General features: G+C 36.2%; 6 protein-coding genes across 6 annotated transcripts; 4 read left to right on the top strand and 2 right to left on the bottom strand. All coding sequences in view use genetic code 12, as the record gives it.

The window, feature by feature from the left end:
• Window positions 1–188: 188 nt before the first annotated feature.
• On the bottom strand, window positions 189–3,756 carry CORT_0A04510 (hypothetical protein; the record flags this gene model as incomplete). The annotated part of the gene is made up of 2 exons (XM_003866231.1): window positions 189–2,926; window positions 3,726–3,756. 2 exons carry the CDS (start codon window positions 3,754–3,756, stop codon window positions 189–191), a joined length of 2,769 nt encoding a protein of 922 aa, XP_003866279.1.
• Window positions 3,757–6,402: 2,646 nt separating this feature from the next.
• On the top strand, window positions 6,403–7,077 carry CORT_0A04500 (Cdc8 protein; the record flags this gene model as incomplete). The annotated part of the gene is made up of 1 exon (XM_003866230.1): window positions 6,403–7,077. The coding sequence occupies one exon, from the start codon at window positions 6,403–6,405 to the stop codon at window positions 7,075–7,077; it is 675 nt and encodes a 224-aa protein (XP_003866278.1).
• Window positions 7,078–7,173: 96 nt separating this feature from the next.
• Window positions 7,174–7,611, bottom strand: CORT_0A04490 (hypothetical protein; the record flags this gene model as incomplete). The annotated part of the gene is made up of 1 exon (XM_003866229.1): window positions 7,174–7,611. One exon carries the CDS (start codon window positions 7,609–7,611, stop codon window positions 7,174–7,176), a length of 438 nt encoding a protein of 145 aa, XP_003866277.1.
• Window positions 7,612–7,756: 145 nt separating this feature from the next.
• CORT_0A04480 (Cas1 transcription factor) lies at window positions 7,757–9,688 on the top strand (the record flags this gene model as incomplete). The annotated part of the gene is made up of 1 exon (XM_003866228.1): window positions 7,757–9,688. The coding sequence occupies one exon, from the start codon at window positions 7,757–7,759 to the stop codon at window positions 9,686–9,688; it is 1,932 nt and encodes a 643-aa protein (XP_003866276.1).
• Window positions 9,689–12,618: 2,930 nt separating this feature from the next.
• On the top strand, window positions 12,619–14,607 carry CORT_0A04470 (Cpp1 MAPK phosphatase; the record flags this gene model as incomplete). The annotated part of the gene is made up of 1 exon (XM_003866227.1): window positions 12,619–14,607. The coding sequence occupies one exon, from the start codon at window positions 12,619–12,621 to the stop codon at window positions 14,605–14,607; it is 1,989 nt and encodes a 662-aa protein (XP_003866275.1).
• Window positions 14,608–15,079: 472 nt separating this feature from the next.
• On the top strand, window positions 15,080–20,155 carry CORT_0A04460 (hypothetical protein; the record flags this gene model as incomplete). The annotated part of the gene is made up of 1 exon (XM_003866226.1): window positions 15,080–20,155. The coding sequence occupies one exon, from the start codon at window positions 15,080–15,082 to the stop codon at window positions 20,153–20,155; it is 5,076 nt and encodes a 1,691-aa protein (XP_003866274.1).
• Between the last annotated feature and the right edge of the window lie 148 nt (window positions 20,156–20,303).

Raw genomic sequence — 20,303 nt, 5'->3', positions numbered from 1 at the left:
TCAACTTTTTGTTGATATTTTTTTTTCCGATTGCGGCTCAAAGCCAATCAAATTTCAACTTTAACCAGTTGAACCTACGAAATCAATTATAACCAAATTCTTCTTATCCTTTACCTTCAAACTTTTGCATTTTTAAAACATTATGCTAAAACTAATATATATACGTATGCCAACCCCTCGCTTCATCACTACTTCCTTCCGAATATTCCCTTCTTCTTCTTCTTTTTATCAGCACCTTCTTTATTCAGTTCAGCAATCCCTCCCAATGGTTTGGCGTTTTGATTATAGTCTAAAACCACGGGGACTTGTAATTTGATTTGTTCATTATCACCACCAGTTTTTGGTGTATCATTGGTATTGGTCGATGATGAGGAGCTATTCATATTTGGTGGATGTAAAAATCCATTTGATTGGGATGCACCAGCTTCTTGATTATGCAGTTGCGATTGTTGCTGCATTGAAGGTTGCAAGTGTTGCTGTTGCTGTTGCTGTTGCTGTTGCTGTTGTTGTGGTTGACCGTTAAGCAAAAGTGGATTACTCGATGATCTTCTTGCTTGTTGTGGTGGTTGTAATGCTGAAGAATTGAATTGATGAACCATTGATTTCCTACTGGCTCCAGGTAATGGCATACCGCCACGTCCTCCCATATCTAAACCATCAATGTTTCCCATCATTGGCATTTGCGAACGACGATTATTACTCTTTTTAGCAGTCTTAAACCGTTGTTCTATAAATGGATCAATTGGAGCGGCATTATTGAAACTAGGTGAGTTTCCATAGTGTTGCTGTTGAGGATTGTATTGGTGATGCGGTTGTTGTTGGAAGTCTTGGAAATTATTGATCCCTCCCGGCATGGAACTCAATCTACGTGGTGGTTGGTTGTACCCACTGTACTGTGGTTGCATTGGTTGTTGTTGTTGTTGTTGTTGTGGGTATCCACTCATATTAGTCATTGAGCCATTCGATTTCAAATTTGGTGGGAATTGATTTGGTGGCATTCCGCCACTAGGCAAACCATGAGGTGGTTGTTGATCAGAGTAGCCATTAGGAGGACCATTGAAATAGCCAGGTTGGTTGTAATACAGGCTTTGATGATGGTGTAGTGGTGGTGGTTGTTGTTGTGGATTGAATTGAGGTGCATACCCATTTGGTTGATATGGTTGTTGTGGTGGCGGTGGATACTGACCTGGACCATTACGTTGAGAATATCCTCCAACACTTCCGTTTCTTTCTTCACGAGCTCTCAATGCCTCTTCTCTACCCTTCAATTCCAATTCCTTTTGAAGAATGTGTGGTGGTAAATCACCACTTCCACTACCTGCATCTACAAAATTTTCGGAACTTTGACCATGACTTGATTGCATTGGTGGTTGCAATTTGGGTGTATCGGTTGTTCCATTGGGGACAACATCATTATATTGAATAATATGTTTGAAATCAGCCAATCCATCTTGACTCATTACTGATTCTCTATATCCATTAGGTTTTGCTTGGTCATCTTGAGATGGTGTTGGTTGTTGCATTGGAATGGATAATGGTGGACTATTGTTGAGTTTTTGTTTGGCAAAACTAGATTCTAAATCTCTTAACCTTTCATTATATTGTTGGTTCAATGATCTAAATTTAGCTTCATGTTCTGATTCCAATGATCTCGATTTCTTTTCAAATTCATACAGTAAATTGGATAATTTTGTCTCTGTATCGATGATTTGTTGTTGAAGCGTTTTCAAAAGTTGTTGTTGTTTACGAACATCATTATCAATACTAATTTTTGAAACTTCAAAATCCTTGATTGATTTTTCCAATTCATTATGCTTTTGGGTTTTTGTTGCGATGTCTTCTTCCAATTGTTTTGCTGTTACTACTCTATCAGAATCGGGTTCATCAGCAAGTTTACGCTTGAAGAATATTGATGATTTATGGTTAATCTTGTTGAGTTGGCACATGATTGAATACAAGTTTTCCAAATACGGAGTTCTAATTCCATTATCATCACCCAACAAAATTGGTTGTAACAATAATAAATCAAGTTCAAGATCCAATTTGTGGTAAAAATTGTAAAACAATTTAGGTGAATTAACATAATGATCATTTGACTTAATAGCAGGGTAGTATTTAGACCAACTTTCTAATAAATTTGCTTCGTTTTCAAAACCCTTAACCAATTTACAATCCATTTTTTTGATAAGTTTAAATAATTCATTGATTAATCCAGTAATCAATGGTTTGGATAAAATTTGATTCTTTAATAATTCAGGATATTCAATTTCAAATAAGACCAATACTGGATCAAATACAATTCGAGGTAAAGCCAATTTCCATTGATATGTCATAAATTCTTTTGGATTACTTGATTTGAGTAAGCTGATTGCCCCATTACTGTTTTCTTGAACATATTGTAAAAGTTTGTACATTTTTTGATAGCTAGAATGTGATGTCAATTTACTTGACCCTCCTGAAGTTGTACCAAAGTAGATTCTTGAATCTTTGTTTCTAACTTGATGAACAAGGGTGTTTCTCGAAGTCTTGCGCACATCACTTTCATTCATAACCGACATGACTAACAACGATGAAGCAATTGATTTGGGGAAACTGGCAGTAACAAACGGTTCAAGATTAATATAACCAGTACTTTCAACAAGTACAATAGTCTTGTCATGAATAATCTTGCTTAAACCTGAACAAGTTGTTTGGAAGTCTTGTAATGAGTTACAACTTAGAATAATAACATCATATTTCTTGTGACTTGGGAGTTCTTGAGTCGTTGAATAAGCTTCGTGGGGTGAATATTGACTTGCTCCCAACAGAGTCGATTTCCAAACAATCGGCCTTGTTTTATCAAATTGTGAGTCAACAATGGTTAATTCAACAGCTTTAACTTGATATAATCTCCATGCGTAAAATAATACATTTGGATTGGATCCAACTATAAGAACATCGGTTAGTAATGAGAACTCTGGCATTGGTGGAAACAAAGAGTAGCGAAGGAGCGGAGATGAGTAGTAGGTAGTAGGCAGGAGAAAATATGTATATCTGGAATGAGATGTGTCCGTGTAAATGGAATGAAATCTGGGTGAAAAGGGAAAAAGGGGGTAAGATCAAGATCTCAACGATGGCAGAGGTATGTTCCTCACAGATTTTATGGATGAAAAGTAATGTGAAATCCAGTATTATGTGACAAGACGTGTGTCAATTTTTTTAATGTAGTTGAAGTATTTTTGAATGTTCAGTAATGGTAGTACACTTTAAGATTTTCCATATGTATAAAAACACGTATGATACTGATATTCACATAATTTCACATAATTTCACACACGGAGTGATGAACACACACACACACACACACACATTAAAAAAAAGGATTAAAGTGTTATTATTGAAATTATTTTCTTGGTAATGTGAAAAAATGAAGTTTATACTTGAAAAAGGAAGCTTTGAAATTCAGTTGAAATCAGGTACCTTTGGGGTTATTGATGTATATGTGTAAGTGTAAGTGTAAGTAAAGTTGATAGATCCTTCTCTGATTACCCCTGTTCTCCTCTGAAAGATATCTTGACCCCAATTTATTGTACTTTGTAAATACTTTGTATTGTTCTCTTAACAATGAAAAACAGTTTGTTTGTTTGTGTGTGTACGTGGTGAAAAATTCCATAGCCTCGTTTGAATCAATCTCTCTTATTAAGTTATTGCTCCTGTTCTGCTGTTAGTCTGAATTAAATACATACTAGTTAATACTTGTTGAAGTTGTTGTGACATATTTCACTCTCTTTCTCTTATCAAGACTACTAAGCAGACGTGTGATAAAGTGTTTGTAATGAAGTAGATGAAAGCGTGTAGCTGTATGGGTATAAATTTTTTCTTTTTTTTCTTAGCCCAGAAGAAAAGAATAAAAACAAAATAATTTTCTGTCTGAATAGAAAAAAGTGTCTGTCTGAAGTTGTGTATAAATGTGTCTGTACCTGTAGTGGTAATAGTAGTTTGAAGTGGTGTTGGTTGGTGTTAAGCGAATGTAAATGGGTTATGTAGTTGTAGTTGTTGGCTGATAAGAAGAAAGAAGTTGGTGTAGTTTTGTTTCGTTTGTTGTTGTTATATTTTGGTTGCTGAATTTTTCTTTTTTTGATTTTGAGTGCGCGAGGAGAAACAAACAGAACTAAATTAAACTAAACCTAACCATGAATCTTTCAAATCTATACGACACAACACAACTTAAAAGAATGGATCACAACTAAACTAATACAAAATACTGCTCTTATTCACATTCTCGCTATTGTAGGTAGCACAGTCGGTAGAATAGTAGATAAGAAACCCGAAACGAGTATAATTCTGTACATATAAGGGGCAATGCCTTCAAACTAATTGAGTACGACAAAAGACAAAGACAAAGACAAAGTCAAGAGCAATCAAACAAAATAGTAGTATTTACTACACTATACTACTACTAGTCTACTACTAATTCACTGACTATGCTTTTAGTTAATAGTACTCTTCGACACCATTGGGTCTTTTTTTATTGGCACATCATTAATAGCATGTGATAACACAGGCGTCGCTCAAAATACCCTTTACAGGATCTATGTTACTTCCTACTCAACTAAATGTATTTCCTTTACTATCATAGCTCTTTCTATATAGTTTAAGTGCATCTGCTGTGACTTGCAGATATCACCTCGGATATATAATTCCATCGAAAGGTATTTTTAACCGTTCTTTAAAAATAATAATCCCTTTTACATATTGCAAAGTACTACATCGGATACAAAATTATAAGTGCATTTTTAACAACAACAATGCAACAAAATAATAAGAGATATTTGTCTCCCTCTTTCTCTAGCTCTCTTAGTTAGTATCAAATCATTATGTATATCGATGATATACAATAGTGTATATTTACTGTGTGTGTAATGTATTGCAAAACTTCACCTCTTGACTCGGATAGAAAAAAAAAACTTGTTTTGAAATTTTTCGGCCGATATGATTTAAATTCAGCTACAGTTTTTACTCTGTCCGTCAGTTCCGATTCCGTATTTCTCCCCCTTAAAAAAAAAGTAAAAATGAAATGCGGAGTTACAGTTAATATTAAACTACTTTAATTGATGAACCTTAATCTATATTTAACTTTTGAAAAAGAAAGAGATCTTCCATATATATATATATATAATAGAGCAGGAATAAAAGTTTAGATGGAAGTATCCAAGCTGTAACGTGTAGAGCATCTCAAAGGCTTTGGAGGAAATAAAAGAAGTCTCATTTCCCAATTGGGAAATAAATATTTTTCGGTAGCATAATAGAGGAATGTCGTGTCGTGTGACGGTTAATAAAAAAAGCAGTTTTTAATTTGTCAAACTGCACACTACCTTCACTACATTTACTTCTAAGGTATATGGGTATTTCATGTTCAATAGTGTTTGTAAAATAAAAAGGGCAAAACCGTAGTATTCGATGGTTGATTTCCCTTTACCTATTCTGATGATTTGCAGCTTTTGTTCTTCAATTTTCAATCTCCAGTCTCAAGACTTTTTTGCAGCATTTTAATAATAAAACATTTTCAATTAAACGAAGCAATAGGTTTACGTTCTACTAAAGCAATGTTTTTTTAATAACAAGCTCTATTGGATAACCTTAATACAGTTGAGCTAATATAGTCTTTTCAACCATATGCACCTTTGAGTTTTTGACTGTTCTCTACGACAAACTGTAAAATGAACATTGGTCATTCATCAATAGTTTAAAACCGTCTATCTTAAATTTTTCTCTTATTCTTGAAAATACGTTGCTAGAATTAGACAGGTCAACATCGTTGCTTATTCCATGTTATACCATTCTTCTCACCTTAACTTAGACTGAGTTGTCAGTGTGTTGCAAAACTTCAATTAAGTAAGCAATTAGCTAATTGTCCAATGTCGCAAATCCAACAAAAAGACATTGAAAAAAAAAATTTATAATAAATTCTTCCTTCCTTCCTTTCTTTCTTTCTTTCTTTCTTCAAGATCCCAATCCATCTCAGCGGCGTCGTTTCTCAACTATATTGTTACCATTGATTAACTTGATAGTTGCTGATATATATTCTCGATCTAATAGTATCTCTTTATAAACAGAGAGGGAGACATTGCGTTCTTCTTTTGTTAGATTTTGGAATATGAAGTAAGTGATGGTTTTTATTGGAGAATGAAATTTCAGAAAGGGTGTATCTCCGGTTGATGAGCTTAAGCGTTGAGTCTTTCGGTCATGAACCCTTTCACATTTGTATACATTGAAGTAGATATAACTTTTTGGTAGTTGTAATTGGTACTTCTCTTCATATATATATCTCTTTGTCATCGAAAATTCAATGAGACTTTTCTTTGATACGCGTCATAATCATCATACCAACAACACACAACAGCAACGAGTCTCTGCACGACTATGCCGCGTGGACAATTGATCCTAATTGAAGGTTTAGACCGATCAGGTAAATCCACTCAAGCTTCCATCTTAGCTTCTAAGTTTCCAAAGTCCAAACTCATAAAGTTCCCCGATAGGTCAACATCTATAGGTAAATTAATCAATGAATATTTAACCAACAAACAATTTCAGCTTAGTGATCAATCAGCTCATTTATTGTTTCTGGCTAATCGATGGGAATTGAACAAGGAAATCATTGATTTATTAAATCAGGGGTATTTTGTTATATTGGATAGATATATATATTCAGGAATTGCTTACACATTAGCTAAACATAAACACACAAATAGCACAATATCTCAGGAAGATGGAACTAAAACCAATTTGTCCAGTGTTGAATGGTTACTATCACCAGATAAGGGATTACCCAAACCTGATTTAACTATGTTTTTAACTTTAAACATGGACGAAATTAGTTCAAGAAAAGGATGGGGAGATGAACGATATGAAATGGTGGAGTTTCAATCACGAGTGAAACAATGTTTTTTGGAAATACTTGATGAACAAAAAGACCCCGGTGTTAAGATTGTTGATGTTGGGAATAAGTCTATTGAGCAAGTGAGTGAGTTACTTTGGCATGTTATTGAGTCGAAAAAGGTAAATCTATTGACAGATAAACCTATAGATCATGTATAAATGAGCTAATACAAACATGTCTCTTAGTCCAATAGGGGTGCTCCTCTCCCAACGATAACTTTCCTTTCAATAACAGTGCCTCTTCTTCCTATTGGCCTAATCCATTGAGTCCAAGTACAGCAATCGATCCAATATCTTTTGCTTCAGTATATCTTGAATCTCCCCACCAAGATAAACTTCATCCAATATAAAATACAATTTATAAAAGTTGAAAACTAAATCAACTTCACAAACATTATTAAAATAAACATCCAAAATTTCAACAAAAAAATGTAAACTCTCTAAATACGATAATTCGTTATCTTGTAAATCTATAGATATTATGAAATATAGCCCAGCGTATCTTCTATAACATAGTTTATGATTTTGGAAAAGCACGAAATTGGATTGATGTTTTGAATCTCTTGATGATATCAATCGATGAATATCGGTTATATTTTGTTGTTTTTGGGCGGGTGTGTATGAATTATCAAACCATTTGACTAATCGGGATTTACCTTGACGGTTGAGTACTAATATAAACTGTATAGACATAAGTGGAGGAGAAGGAGTTTTGGGGATTGGTTACTTGGAAAGAATAAATATGTCTCGGTGATTTTTGATTTATGCTTTTGCGCACTGATAAAAAGATCACCAAAAGGGGAACCACTAGCAAAGAAACGCGTTCCACATACAAGTAATGTCTGATGAATTCGACTCAGATGTCGATGAAAATGAACAATTCAAACAAAGGGAAGTTAGAGAAGCAGTATCTTTCTTAATCGAAATCACCCCCGATATTTTGTCCCCTCAAAATGATCTTAATCAAACATCACAATTGTATGAAATACTAAACAGTATCAATGACTTGATGCAAGATTTGATCATAACTTCACGCAGCACCGGTATTGGGATCTACTTCTACAACTGTGCAACAACACCCCCATTGAAATCGATGAAATCCCCACCGGGATTCAATCGACTATTCCACTTAAATGTGCTTAATTTAACCAATATGAAAACACTCAATGACCTAATTCAAAATGTTGATCAATGTCCGTTAGAGTCCATTTTCCAATACGAACCAATGAAACAAGATGTGGAGCTTTGTACTGTGCTAAGCAAAATGATTGATGAGTTTATGAACAAAAGAGAATTTAATAAACAACGAATGATTTGGATCACAAGTAATGATCATCCTTTTGAGCAGGATTCTACTTATGAAATGTTATTTCGAACTATAAATGATGTTTATGCATATGGGTTTTATATTGAACCGATTTTCCTTGAACCAAAAAGTCATGCTTTTGATCATAGTCAGTATAAGTTGATATTTATGAATTCAAACTTTATGAAACCATCACAACAAACACAACAATTGCAAAAATCACAGCAGAATACACTAGAGACACAAGTGGACGCAAAGCAGCTGGGTGGATTTAGCAAAGATAGTCCAATTCTCCAGAAGCTGGTTCTATCTAGTCAAATTCGGCAAAGTATCTTGGACATCAAGTACGTTCGACGCGTTCAATTCACTTGTAATTTGATCCTAAGCGACAATGGCAACTTGGGTGGATCAGTGGGGTGTACTGTCAAGGGATACAGTTTATATTCACATGAAAAAATCAAGAAGCGGGAATTATTACTTTATACACGAGGTGAATTGCTTAAACGAGTATACACTGAATCAAATTATATCAGGGAAAAAGATGGGTCTAAAATCGACGTCAAGAGTGCTCATAATAGTGGTGGGCTATCGTTAGCAGAACGAAAGGAACAGGCTGGTATTAAAAAGGGAATTGAGTTGGGTGGTGGAGCTGATGTATTATTGTTAAATCAAGAACAAATGAAGTTTTTACGCGATTATACATTTGATCATCGAGTTGAGGAGGAACAAGATGATGATGGGGAAGAAAAAGAAGGTGTAGATGCAGACGAGGATTCCGAAGCCAGACCAGTACCATTTTCTCCACCTCCATATTTGAAACTAATTGGATTCCGTGATCTATCCCATTTCAATTATGCCTATTCCTGCAGCGCACCAATTTTCATAACTGCCGATACTTTTAATGGATTAGGTGGCAGTTCTTATACTTTGAATGGAGGTTTTACCAATTCACAATCAACCTTTGCATCATTATATCGTACTTGTATCAAGTTGCAACAATATGCCATGGTATTGGGGTGTCCTAGATCAAATTCTAAACCACACTTGTATGCCATGTATCCTACTCGAACCCAGGGGTCAACTAAAGTGGGTAGAGGAGCGGAAGGTCGTACTAAGGGCTCTGCTTCTGCTGCTTCTTCTGCTGCTGCCACCTGTGGCGATTTCCCTCAAGGATTTCTATTAATCAAAATGCCATGGCTAGAAGATATGCGATCATTGCCAGCAACCTACATCAAAGAGATAAACAGTGGTGGTGATGATGGAGAAACTAAAGTGAAGCTGGAATATACATATGAACATCAAAGTGGATCGCCATATGATAAACATATAGTACAACAAATGAAGCATCTAATTCAGCAACAAAAGATCCAACAGTACAACCCTCGAGACTATCCCAACCCTTCATTAAATCATTTTTATAACGTCATTAAGCATGAATTGTTACAAATGGAATATGAAAAGTGAAATATATATATAATGCAAATACTTTGGCAGAAATCTACACAAAATCACAATTATGATTATTTTCATGTCCAGCATGGGATCATGTAAAATTCTTTCTTTATCCAATGTCAAATTGAGCAAGTTTCATCAGAGTTCAAGGGAAGCATTTTGTTTCTGGTGTTTTCGTTTGTTTTATTTTTTTTCTTCCTTGGAAATGAATGTCTGCCATTGTTTCTCAATATTATCACGCCGTAGCAGCGTAAAGTAGTCGCAATCTATCTTGAGTTGAATATCCTCCAACTTTCTCTTTATCCCTCGAGATCCAAAATTGGTGTATTTATACAACATTTTAGTACAAGGTCCAACACATACAGGGTACTCCATTTGCGACCCTTCTACAATATCTTACCCAAATTGGGCTTGTCCTGAGTGGTGTCACCACCCTAATATTTTCCTTGTCAGATTCGTAGTGATACGCTCATTCACCATAGCTTGTGAATATTTGAGTAAGTAAGTTGGATAAGTGCGAGATAGGCGATCTTTTGCTTTGTAATGCCCGTAAGCACGTCGTCGAGGGAAAACCTCATCCCTTTGTATGCTTTGATCCTTTTTATAGCCTATATACGGTTGCTTTTGTGGGCCGCTTTAGCAACCTTTTGTTGCAATGATTAAGAAAGATGCGAGTGGCTCTCACACTCTAAGCAGCTCTTTGTGTGCTAGAGAAATAGCTTGAAAGTGAAGAATATCTTTACAGCTGTTCAAAAAATGAGGGTATATATGTGTTAATTGGCGCACGTTCGAATGGGGAATGAAGTCGGCGATCCACTGCATAATAATGAAAAGAGCTTTTTGTTTTTATTGTCGTGTCGTGTAATTCTTCTAAAAGAAAAAGACACTATATTGTTCCATTTTTTTTCACTCTTTTTATGAGGTTTTATTGTTTAAAGAAATGTACATTGTATTATATGTACAAAAGATACAAAACTATAATAGGATTGAGTTGGCTTATTGTTTTTCTTGGCATATAGATTGTTCAGTCCCTTTTGGTCTAACATTTGTGTCAATGATAACAGTACTTTGTAACAATAAAACAATAGTATCTACCCCTGATTATCGCTATATTTGGTACTTATCACATCAAGATGAAGCACATTACAGTATCAGAGCACTATGCAAGAGAGTTCCACATGCAAGCTTCATCTGGAACTAAAGCTCAGTAGTGGGTAGTAAAACATAATGATGTCATTTGGCCCAGTGTCCAAATTTTTATTTTAACGACATGCCAAAAATAGACATGTAATCATTATGAATAAAACCATTTAACCCCTTTTACATTTAATAAATATGTACCAATTCTTGATTTTTCAACTACAAAAATGACATATGAATGAACAAAAGGGATGAATTGCGGATATATATTTCCACACACACACACTACATCATATCTAATGGAGGGGGGAAGAGGGTGGGAAGAAAAAGAACAAAGAAAAAGGGGTATATGCTACGCGCAGCTGGGACATCGCCCAATTCAACCACCATGAGTGTTTGGTAAAGGAGTGGGAGATAAGTGCTAATTTTAGTAATCACAGTGATATTATTAATAAATTACGAGTTTTTTTCTCCTTGGGTTATGAGCCCCCAACCCATATTTCTTTGTACATGATGTTTGCGCTTCATTTCCCTGTGTAACCTTATTGTTTTAAAGAATTGTTCTAGATCTTCTTAAAGTATAGATTTAAAATTAAAGTGAAAAGTCTATTTTTAACAATTGTGTTGTTTGAGCAAAGTCATCTAAAAAACTATCATATTTGCTTAATTGGCAAAAAAGACAGAAGAGCGAAAAAAAAAGGAAAAAGAGAAAGAGAAAGAGAAAGAGAAAGAGGCGGAAATAGACAGTAGAGAAAGAAATTATGGGCTTGATATTATCACATTGCAAGGGAATGGTCCACACCAGAGACAGAGAGATCATTACTCTATTGTTAGTGTAAGAAAAATAAAAATAGAACTACATATACACATATACATATATACATATATGCACATACACGCTACACGCATACACACATATACACCTATACATATACAAGTCCTTTTGTTTTTTTCTATTTTTAACTCAAGGTCACACGTACTTTTGTATTCATTGACTTGTTGCTAATATTGTCAATTGCCATTTTCTGTCAACTCTTGGTAGAAAGACTAGTCTATGATATGTTATATTTGACATGACATATGCAAATGTATCATTGTTGAGTCAGACACGCCCTTATTCTCTGACTGACAGACACATAACAAAGTACTACATATTCGATATTTCTTTTTTTTATTTCTTTTTAACATTAGTTGCATACGGTTTGGTTTGATTTGATACTCTCTTACATATGAACCTCAAACACGTTTAAAATACAAACAAACAGCTGGAACAAAGTAGGACACACACACATACCAAAAGTAAAAATTAAAATAAAACTATAAAATAAAAACACAATATATTCATTCTTGTTAACAAAAGAGAAAGATCGCCAGATTATTATTATTGTTATTCATAATTAAACACCACATACACCAACCAACGTATACACCAGCATACCACACACGTTAACAGAGAGACAACACGAGCTACTACTTTGGCAAGCATAATCACTGGTACTGTCTCGTTATAATACTCATTTATATAGAGGGAAAAATTGAAAAAAGTTTCTGTACTGTGCAAGAAACTATACAACCTATACAAAATCAATAATCTACAAGGGCTCCAGCTGCAACGATTATCGCCGGCTCTATATTTGTTCCTATTCACAATCGGAGTTGCAAGTTAGTTGAATTTATCTCCTTTTTTCCACCCCAAAGTGTCCACCAAGCCCCCCCCCTCCTCCGCCTTTGCAACTGATCAGCAAAGGAATATCGAAAAACCTCAAAAAAGTATATCTTCAGAAGCCGAGCCACTATTTTATATGTCTACTCCTTGGGTCTCTTCTTGTGCTAGTACCACTACTAGTAATCACATACGTCGATCAGTGTCCAAATTTAGTTTTGAAACTTCAACACCCCACTCATCAGATTTTATCACTGCTGAAAATATCAAACATTGTGCCCCTACCAGGTATTCAAATGATATGATGCAAAATTTCCAACTAGATTCAACTGCAAGGGCGGCAAACAATATATCTAAAGGACAGCTAGATACGCGTCAAACTGGTACTGCAACTGCAAACGAACATCAAAATTCGCCTTCTCAGCTTAATAGTGATTGCCACCGTCGTCAATATAGTTTTGAGTATTCGCAACTGGAGTTGGGAGAGTCCATAACAAATTTAAATATTGCTTCATCGCCAAATCCAAATGCAGCAGCTACAACACCTTCGAAACTACAAAATAGAAATGGGAATGTGGATTTCGATCAAGTAAATCTGTCAGCATTATCTTCCCCACAACGCCACCACCGCCACCACCACCATCACCAACAACAACAGCAACAGCAACAGCATCAGCATCAGCATCTCCAAAATCTACATTCATTTCAACAGCCACCAAATAATGTACTTTCACATGGGTACAGCTCATCAATATCATCGGTGTCATCTACTGGTTCAATACCTTCTTCACCTGGAATGATCAATTATTCTCCAAAACATTCAAGAATAGCAAATTCATTCAATATTCACAAGAATATGAAGAATTTGTCGTTAAATTTAAATGACTCAAATGGATCTTCCAACCCACTGAATCACACTACACTTGCGGCAAAGAGACTGAAACTATCCGACTCGACTACAAACACGACGACAACCACATCTTCATCCGATAAACTGAACCTTCTCAATTTCGCCCAACCTTTGTTCAACAACAGCACCATATACTCTGAGCGTGCATTACAAACTCCTTCAGTCACTCATACCCCCACATTGCCTCCACACAATCTTAAACTGCAACACCATCTACAATCACATGGAGATTCAGACATTGATACACATAGTACCACTGGTGCTCCAAATAAACCTTACAAGTTCCCTCTGGAGATTACCGGTCCGCAGCAAGATTCAGACGCAATATTGTTTGGAGGAACTGCCAACGATTTATTCAATGAACGTACGCAACCGCCAATGCCACCACCATTTGCCCCAAATTCCAAAGCGTCGCCATTATCAACGCCACCTAGATTGCAAAGCCCCATGGGATTGGATAAGCAGAGTGGACAGCAACAACAACACCACTCCCCTACCAAGTTACTGCGCAACATCAAGAAAATGTCAATTGAATCCCCATTGGAAACTAACTTTAGCAAACCTGAAGTCAATTCGTTTGTTCATTCTAGTACTCCACAAAGCATAACTTACAATTCAAAGAAATTCAACGTGCCCGAAGAACTTCAAGAAACGTCGGCAATAAATGCATACCCCAATGGACCAAGAAATGTCCTCAATAGTAAAATATTCCTTTATTCTGACCCATTAAACAAGATCGACATCAATCAATACAATTTGGTTATCAATGTTGCCAAAGAATGTACCAATCTATCATCTAATTTCCAAAACCAACAGCCAAATGTTCGAGAGTACCTTCATTTACCGTGGTCTCATACATCTGCTATTTCGAAAGATTTGATGGAGTTGACTCATAAAATCGATTGGTATTACCAACAAGGCATGAAAGTACTTGTTCATTGCCAATGTGGAGTAAGTCGAAGTGCTTGTGTTGTGGTGGCATTTTACATGATGAAATTTGGTATTGGTGTTAATGCAGCTTATGAAATGTTGAAAAATGGCACGTTAACAAGTATTGAATCAGAGCAAGCGAGTAATATTACAGTGGATAAATGTGAACGAATTTGTCCTAATATGAGCTTGATTTTTGAGTTGATGGAGTTTGGTGATAAGTTGAATAAATCAGAATTCAGCACCCTGCAATTGTTGGCTGGTTCTCCAACTCAAATGAGCTTATAATGGGGAAAGAGATGATGGTTTATAGCCTTGATGTCTAATGGAAATTAGACAATAGATACCAAATTTTTCATGATTTGTAATACATGTATAAAGCATATCTCACTTTAGACAACAGACTGAAGTTGTAGAAGTAAACCAATGTATAGAAATAGGGTTGAAGGGTCCAAAGGTTTGTCGTATATTAATTGAGCACTTGTGCACGACTTTGTGGTTGTCATAAAAAAGCATTTCCTCAAAAGTAAATCTACAAAAATGACAACCAAACAACCAAATAGGGTTACTAAACAAGCTTGAATTGTATCACCACGCAAATACAGGGACAAGGGCAATAACTCAACTACAACAAGCATAAAACTACACATACGCTCGAATCTCGCATTTATGCAACTAACTAACAAGTAATCTGTGTAAGACCATTTTACTGAATAAATTTTACAACACTTGACTAATCAATCCATACATCCATCACATTATGTCATACAATAGCAGTCATTATACACCGCGGTACAATAGTAACTCATCGCGAAAGTTGCATGAACAAGCAAAGAAAGAGTCGACTGCGGGACAACCATCATTTGTCGCTTCATCTTCCTCAAATACATCTTCATCAGCGGCTATAGGACCAACATCACGAATCAGAGAAAAGGGATCAACAACAACAACATCATCATCATCAGGTTCAGGGTATGGCCGTCGAGATTACTATATTGGCGCCGGATATGCCAGTAGTACCGCTAGTAGTCGATCGCGTTATAGTGATTCATATATTCTGCTGAAACCGTCAAGTGGAAGTGGTCAACATACATCGAAACCTTCAAGCTCAATACCATCAGCGTCAACATCGTCCATACATCATGGAAGTAGCAAAGATTATAGAGGAATAGGAGATAGATCAAGTTCATATTATGGAGGAAGTAGTTCCCTCGCAAGTCGAAGAAGTGGTGCTCCACCACTTCATAGATATGGTTCAAGTTCGAAATATTCACTGGATGCAATAAGTGGAGAGAAATTTATATCTCGTGCGGGGCCAGTAACTAGTACAAGCGGATCAACAGGAAGCAAAATTGGTTCTAGTGCAAATACAACTCCAATAAGTTCTGGATATCGGGATGAACGACGTTCAAGAGCTGGTGTAGAGGATTTGAGCTCTAATGTGCATTCTGCTGGTGAAAAAGATGCAGAGTTAACGTCATCGAGAGTGAGTCCTCCTGCTTCAGAACCATTTATGTCGACAACATCAAGAAATCTCAAGGGCAGTTTATCGAGGAAGTCAAGTATTGAAAGTGTAAAGAAAAAGTCAATAGATAAAAGTGTTAGTGGTGGTGTATCTGGAGCAAGTTCATCGATTTTGGATATATCGAGACGTGACTCAGCAAGGGATGAAAAGAGAGAACTTAATGATCGTGAGTTCTCGAAAAAAGTCACGCCTCCAAATGATTTCATTTCAAAGAATAAACATTTGGATGAGAATAGAGATCCACTGGCGAAGAAAAGTAATTATGAACCAATATCATTGACTAAAAATCACGGGAAACCTAGTTCATTGGAGCATAAAGAGCACGAAGATAATAAACAGAAGTTGAGTTCGAAGACTGATACTGTTAGGTTTAAGAAAGAATTTGAACAAGTTGACGACAAGACAGATGTTACTGTTGATGCAAAGACTATAACTCAAAATGTTGATGAGAAAACAAGTACTACACACAAGGATTCTGTTCGTAAAGAGGCAAATAGTGACTCAGGTAAAGATTTACAAAGAGAAAAACCAGCCTCGACCGAGTCCAAACTGTTAGAACCCCAATCATCACCACCTTCTTCTTCTTCTTCTTCGTCGTCGTCGTCATCATCATCATCATCATCATCATCATCATTTTCAACTTCAACAGGCATGAAAAAAACTTCATTGAGCGATTATTTGAAGAAATCTAAAGTCAACAAAAAAGCAATCGAGTCGGCTAACAAACTGGATGGAGCACCCAATGGAGAAGACAAAGCGGACTCTATTGAACATGAAGACAATGCTAGTGAATCAAAAGCAATTGAGGAGAGTATTGAATCTAAGATTGATCGAGGTGGCGTTGTATCTACTAGTCCAACAAAGGATACCACACCCGTGGTTGCCAAAGAACACTTGGATCCAGACGAGCTCAAAATAGAAGATCATGTGCTACAGAAGGCCCAGAAATCATCAGAGATAATTGTTGATCGGGAAGACACAAAGGTGACCGGACAAGAGGAGCAAGTTGATGCGGAGATGAAAGATGCAGTTGAAGAAATTGAAGATTCGTTGCTGAAGTCTCAGTCAAATGATGTTGAAAATAAGATTACCGAGAAAGTAACACAGCAGACCCCAGAGCCTTCGACTTCGATCAAGATTGAAGAAACCGCCAACACTCATGCATTTCAATCTTGTGATGATAAAAAAAAGGAAGCAGCAGACAAGAATGAGATCTTGATGACTCCAAGAACTAAATTAAGCCGTTCTGATTCGTATACAGAAGACATTTCAACGTTATCTCCCGTTAATGAGTCTGAGCTTGATGCCAATTTCAGTTTTAATGATATTGGAACTATGCCGGAAATTCCCGAGGAAAATGAAACTGCAAGTAAGGAAACTAAGGATTTGGAAACAGTATTGGATGAGGTCGCACAATGCGCCTCCAATAAGAAACTTGATAAATTAGAGAACAAAGATTGCAACCATCATGAGGTTGTACACGACGAGGATGATTTATCAGAGGCTGAAACGATTATCGGTACACCCCCTCCTCGCTTGAACCAAGGAGTGAACTTGTTAAAGAAGAAACCGCATGACAGAGATAGACATAATTTGAAGAAGAAAAAAATGGTAATTAGCTCATCAGATGATGAGGACAATGCTGAGGAAGAAGCAAATACTCCCAAACTGGATCATCTTAAAGCAAACGGTAGTGAAGATACAAGAAAAGCTTCTACCCCTGAGCCCAAATCCACTACATTTTCCGAATCAAAGGACAAAAAGTTTGTCACTGGTAAAGCAATTAAGAAGCCACCCTATAAAATCAAGCGCGATTCCAGTGGAAGGTCACTTTTACAACGTGCATGTAAGAAGGGGAACCTTGAAGATGTTCGAGACTATTTAAATCGAGGTGCTAGTGCTAATGAAAAGGATTTCTGTGGTTTTACTTGTCTCCACGAAGCAGCATTGGAGGGACATAATGAAATTGTTCAAATTCTAATTGACTATGGAGCCAATGTCAATGCTAAAGCTGATGAAGCCGGTGATTGTGAAACTCCATTAATTGACGCAGCCGAAAATATGCATCTTGAAACTGTGGAGATTTTGTTGAAGAATAATGCTGATCCAACCATTTTCAATATCGACGGATTTACTGCCTTGACCAAGATTTATAATGAACATGCAGACGAAGAAGGGTACGAAGATATCGTTAAGGTTCTTGAAGATGCCACGAATAAATTCACTAGTCGTAAAGCAATTGTAACTACATCACAACAAGGGCCTCATGAAGAAACTGAATTTGAAATTATCGATGATCCAAATGAGTTTTATTTTGCTGGATTGATTAAGCGTAAAGGAATATTCAAATGGGCAGCTGAAAATCAAAAAGAGGTAGTTGCTAGTCATTTCGTTGCTGGAAACAGTCTTGAAGACAAGCCTGATATTTTAATTATTGCCGCTAGAAATGGGCATTCCGAATTGATTGATATCATTTTGGGATTAAACCCCACCCCTTACAATATCGACACTGAAAGTAAATGCGGAGTCACTGCACTATTAGCTAGTGTAGGTCGAGGTCATTTTGATGTGGTACAGTCTTTACTTTCTAAAGGCGCTGATCCATTCAAAACGAGAAAAAAAGATGGCTTAACTGCATTACAAATTGTTCAGCATTCACCTCATTTTGATCCAAGAGAAGTTGAAATTATTCAAGATGCAATGGAAAAGAAAAGTGGGACCAAGATTTTATCAGCTGTGCCTTCAAGAATCGTATCTCAAGTTACTTCGAGAGCTACTTCTAGAGCCTCTTCGGTGCCTGTGTCTGATGATGAACTGGATAATGAAGAAGAGGAGGGTGGTGAGTTGGGAGAGCGTAAAGATGAAGCAATTGTTGAAAAAAAGATCGATGGTAGAGTCAAATCTGAGGAGGTGGAGGATAATATGGATATTGATGAGATTAGTGAGCGGGCCAAAGATGAAGAGCTTGTGAAACGAGTGGGTATTCATGATATGAAGGAAAAAATTACCAAAATAATCAACAACGATGAGGAGACCAAGAAAAAGAAATATGATTCTGAACCACTTCACCATGATCATCAAAATAGGGAACAAGCGTCTGAGACGGTTGTCCACGATAAAGACTCCAAGAAGAGGAAACCCGAATATGAACCAATTCAGCACGAGCATCTGTTGAAAAAGGCCAAGTCTGAAAGTCTGATAAAACCAATTGAAAAGAAGCTTAATCGTCCAACTGCGACAGCTGCACTCAAAGCCACCCCAAGTGATTCAACTGTACCCAAATTACACAATAACACTTTTGAGAAATCTTTGTCACCAACAACTGTTGTCCCATCTCATGATAACACCACCACCGACTTTAAAGTGAAAGCCCGTTCCCCATCCCCTCCCCCAGTACCATCATTATCAGCAGTAGCCATAGAGGAACAAAAAATTAGAAGTGCAAAAGAAGCTCGTATATGGCAAGAAAAGGTTGAAGCTAAAAAGAAGGCACGTAGAGAAATGTTTTTGAAATCGGAGAAGGAAAAAGAGTTGAAAAAGAAAGAGGAAGAAGAAAAGAAGCTTGAAGAAGAACGAGAATTGGCTGAAATGAAACGTGAACAAGATTTGAAATTGGCTCAAGAAATGGAGAGGAAATCAAAGGCATTGGATGCTAAAAAAGCAGCTATTACTCAAAAGAAGTTGTTGGATTATTATCCTGTTGGATTAAGGAAATTGAAATTGAATTCTAAACCTACTGATGCTTCCGTTGCCAAGTATTTGCCATTTTATATCTTTATTATCAATGATGTTGAATACGTTTTGGATCTTCAAATTTCATTGCTTACATTGACTAGATTTAATGAGTTTGAGACAGAATTAACTCCTAGTGAAAACGTACCGGTTATCACAGTTGAATCTAGTGATAAAGTCAAGTTATGGAAATTGTTCTATAAATTCATTGGCACAAATCACAAGTTGACTAATATTGCTGAAATCATCAAGTTTCGTAAACAAGGAGAACAATTATTTGACAATTTATTGTTGAAATTTGTTCCTTACAATGCTTTAAAACCAATTTTTGAACAGAAATTTCCTCAGGTTTACCACAAAGTGAATGAACTGAAACCAGTGGTTGTATTATTAGACTCATTACGAGGATTTGATGATTTAACTAATGCAATGATTAATGAAAACGGCAAAGATCTTGAGGAAGATGAAGTTGATGTTGAAGTGAATGTTAAGCTGTTGCCAAGGTTTATTCCACCCCATTTGAGCTATAGAAAAGATATTGTCAAGACTGTTAGAGCTACTTGTAATCCACTTTGGTGATTATCTGTACACTAGAGGTGGAATGTCATAAGGACCCTTTATTGTATGTATTTATTTATTTTTAATGCTGTAATACTAATACCGTATATTTGTGATCACTTTTGTGTAAATTAAATCAGTAAAAGAAAATGATTTGTGATGAGTGAAC

The sequence above is a fragment of the Candida orthopsilosis genome (assembly GCF_000315875.1).
Source record: "Candida orthopsilosis Co 90-125, chromosome 1 draft sequence".
In the NCBI taxonomy this organism is placed as follows: domain Eukaryota; kingdom Fungi; phylum Ascomycota; class Pichiomycetes; order Serinales; family Debaryomycetaceae; genus Lodderomyces; species Lodderomyces orthopsilosis.
The sequence above is the reverse complement of the archived record's forward strand: the minus strand, read 5'-3'. Positions and strand labels throughout refer to the sequence as shown.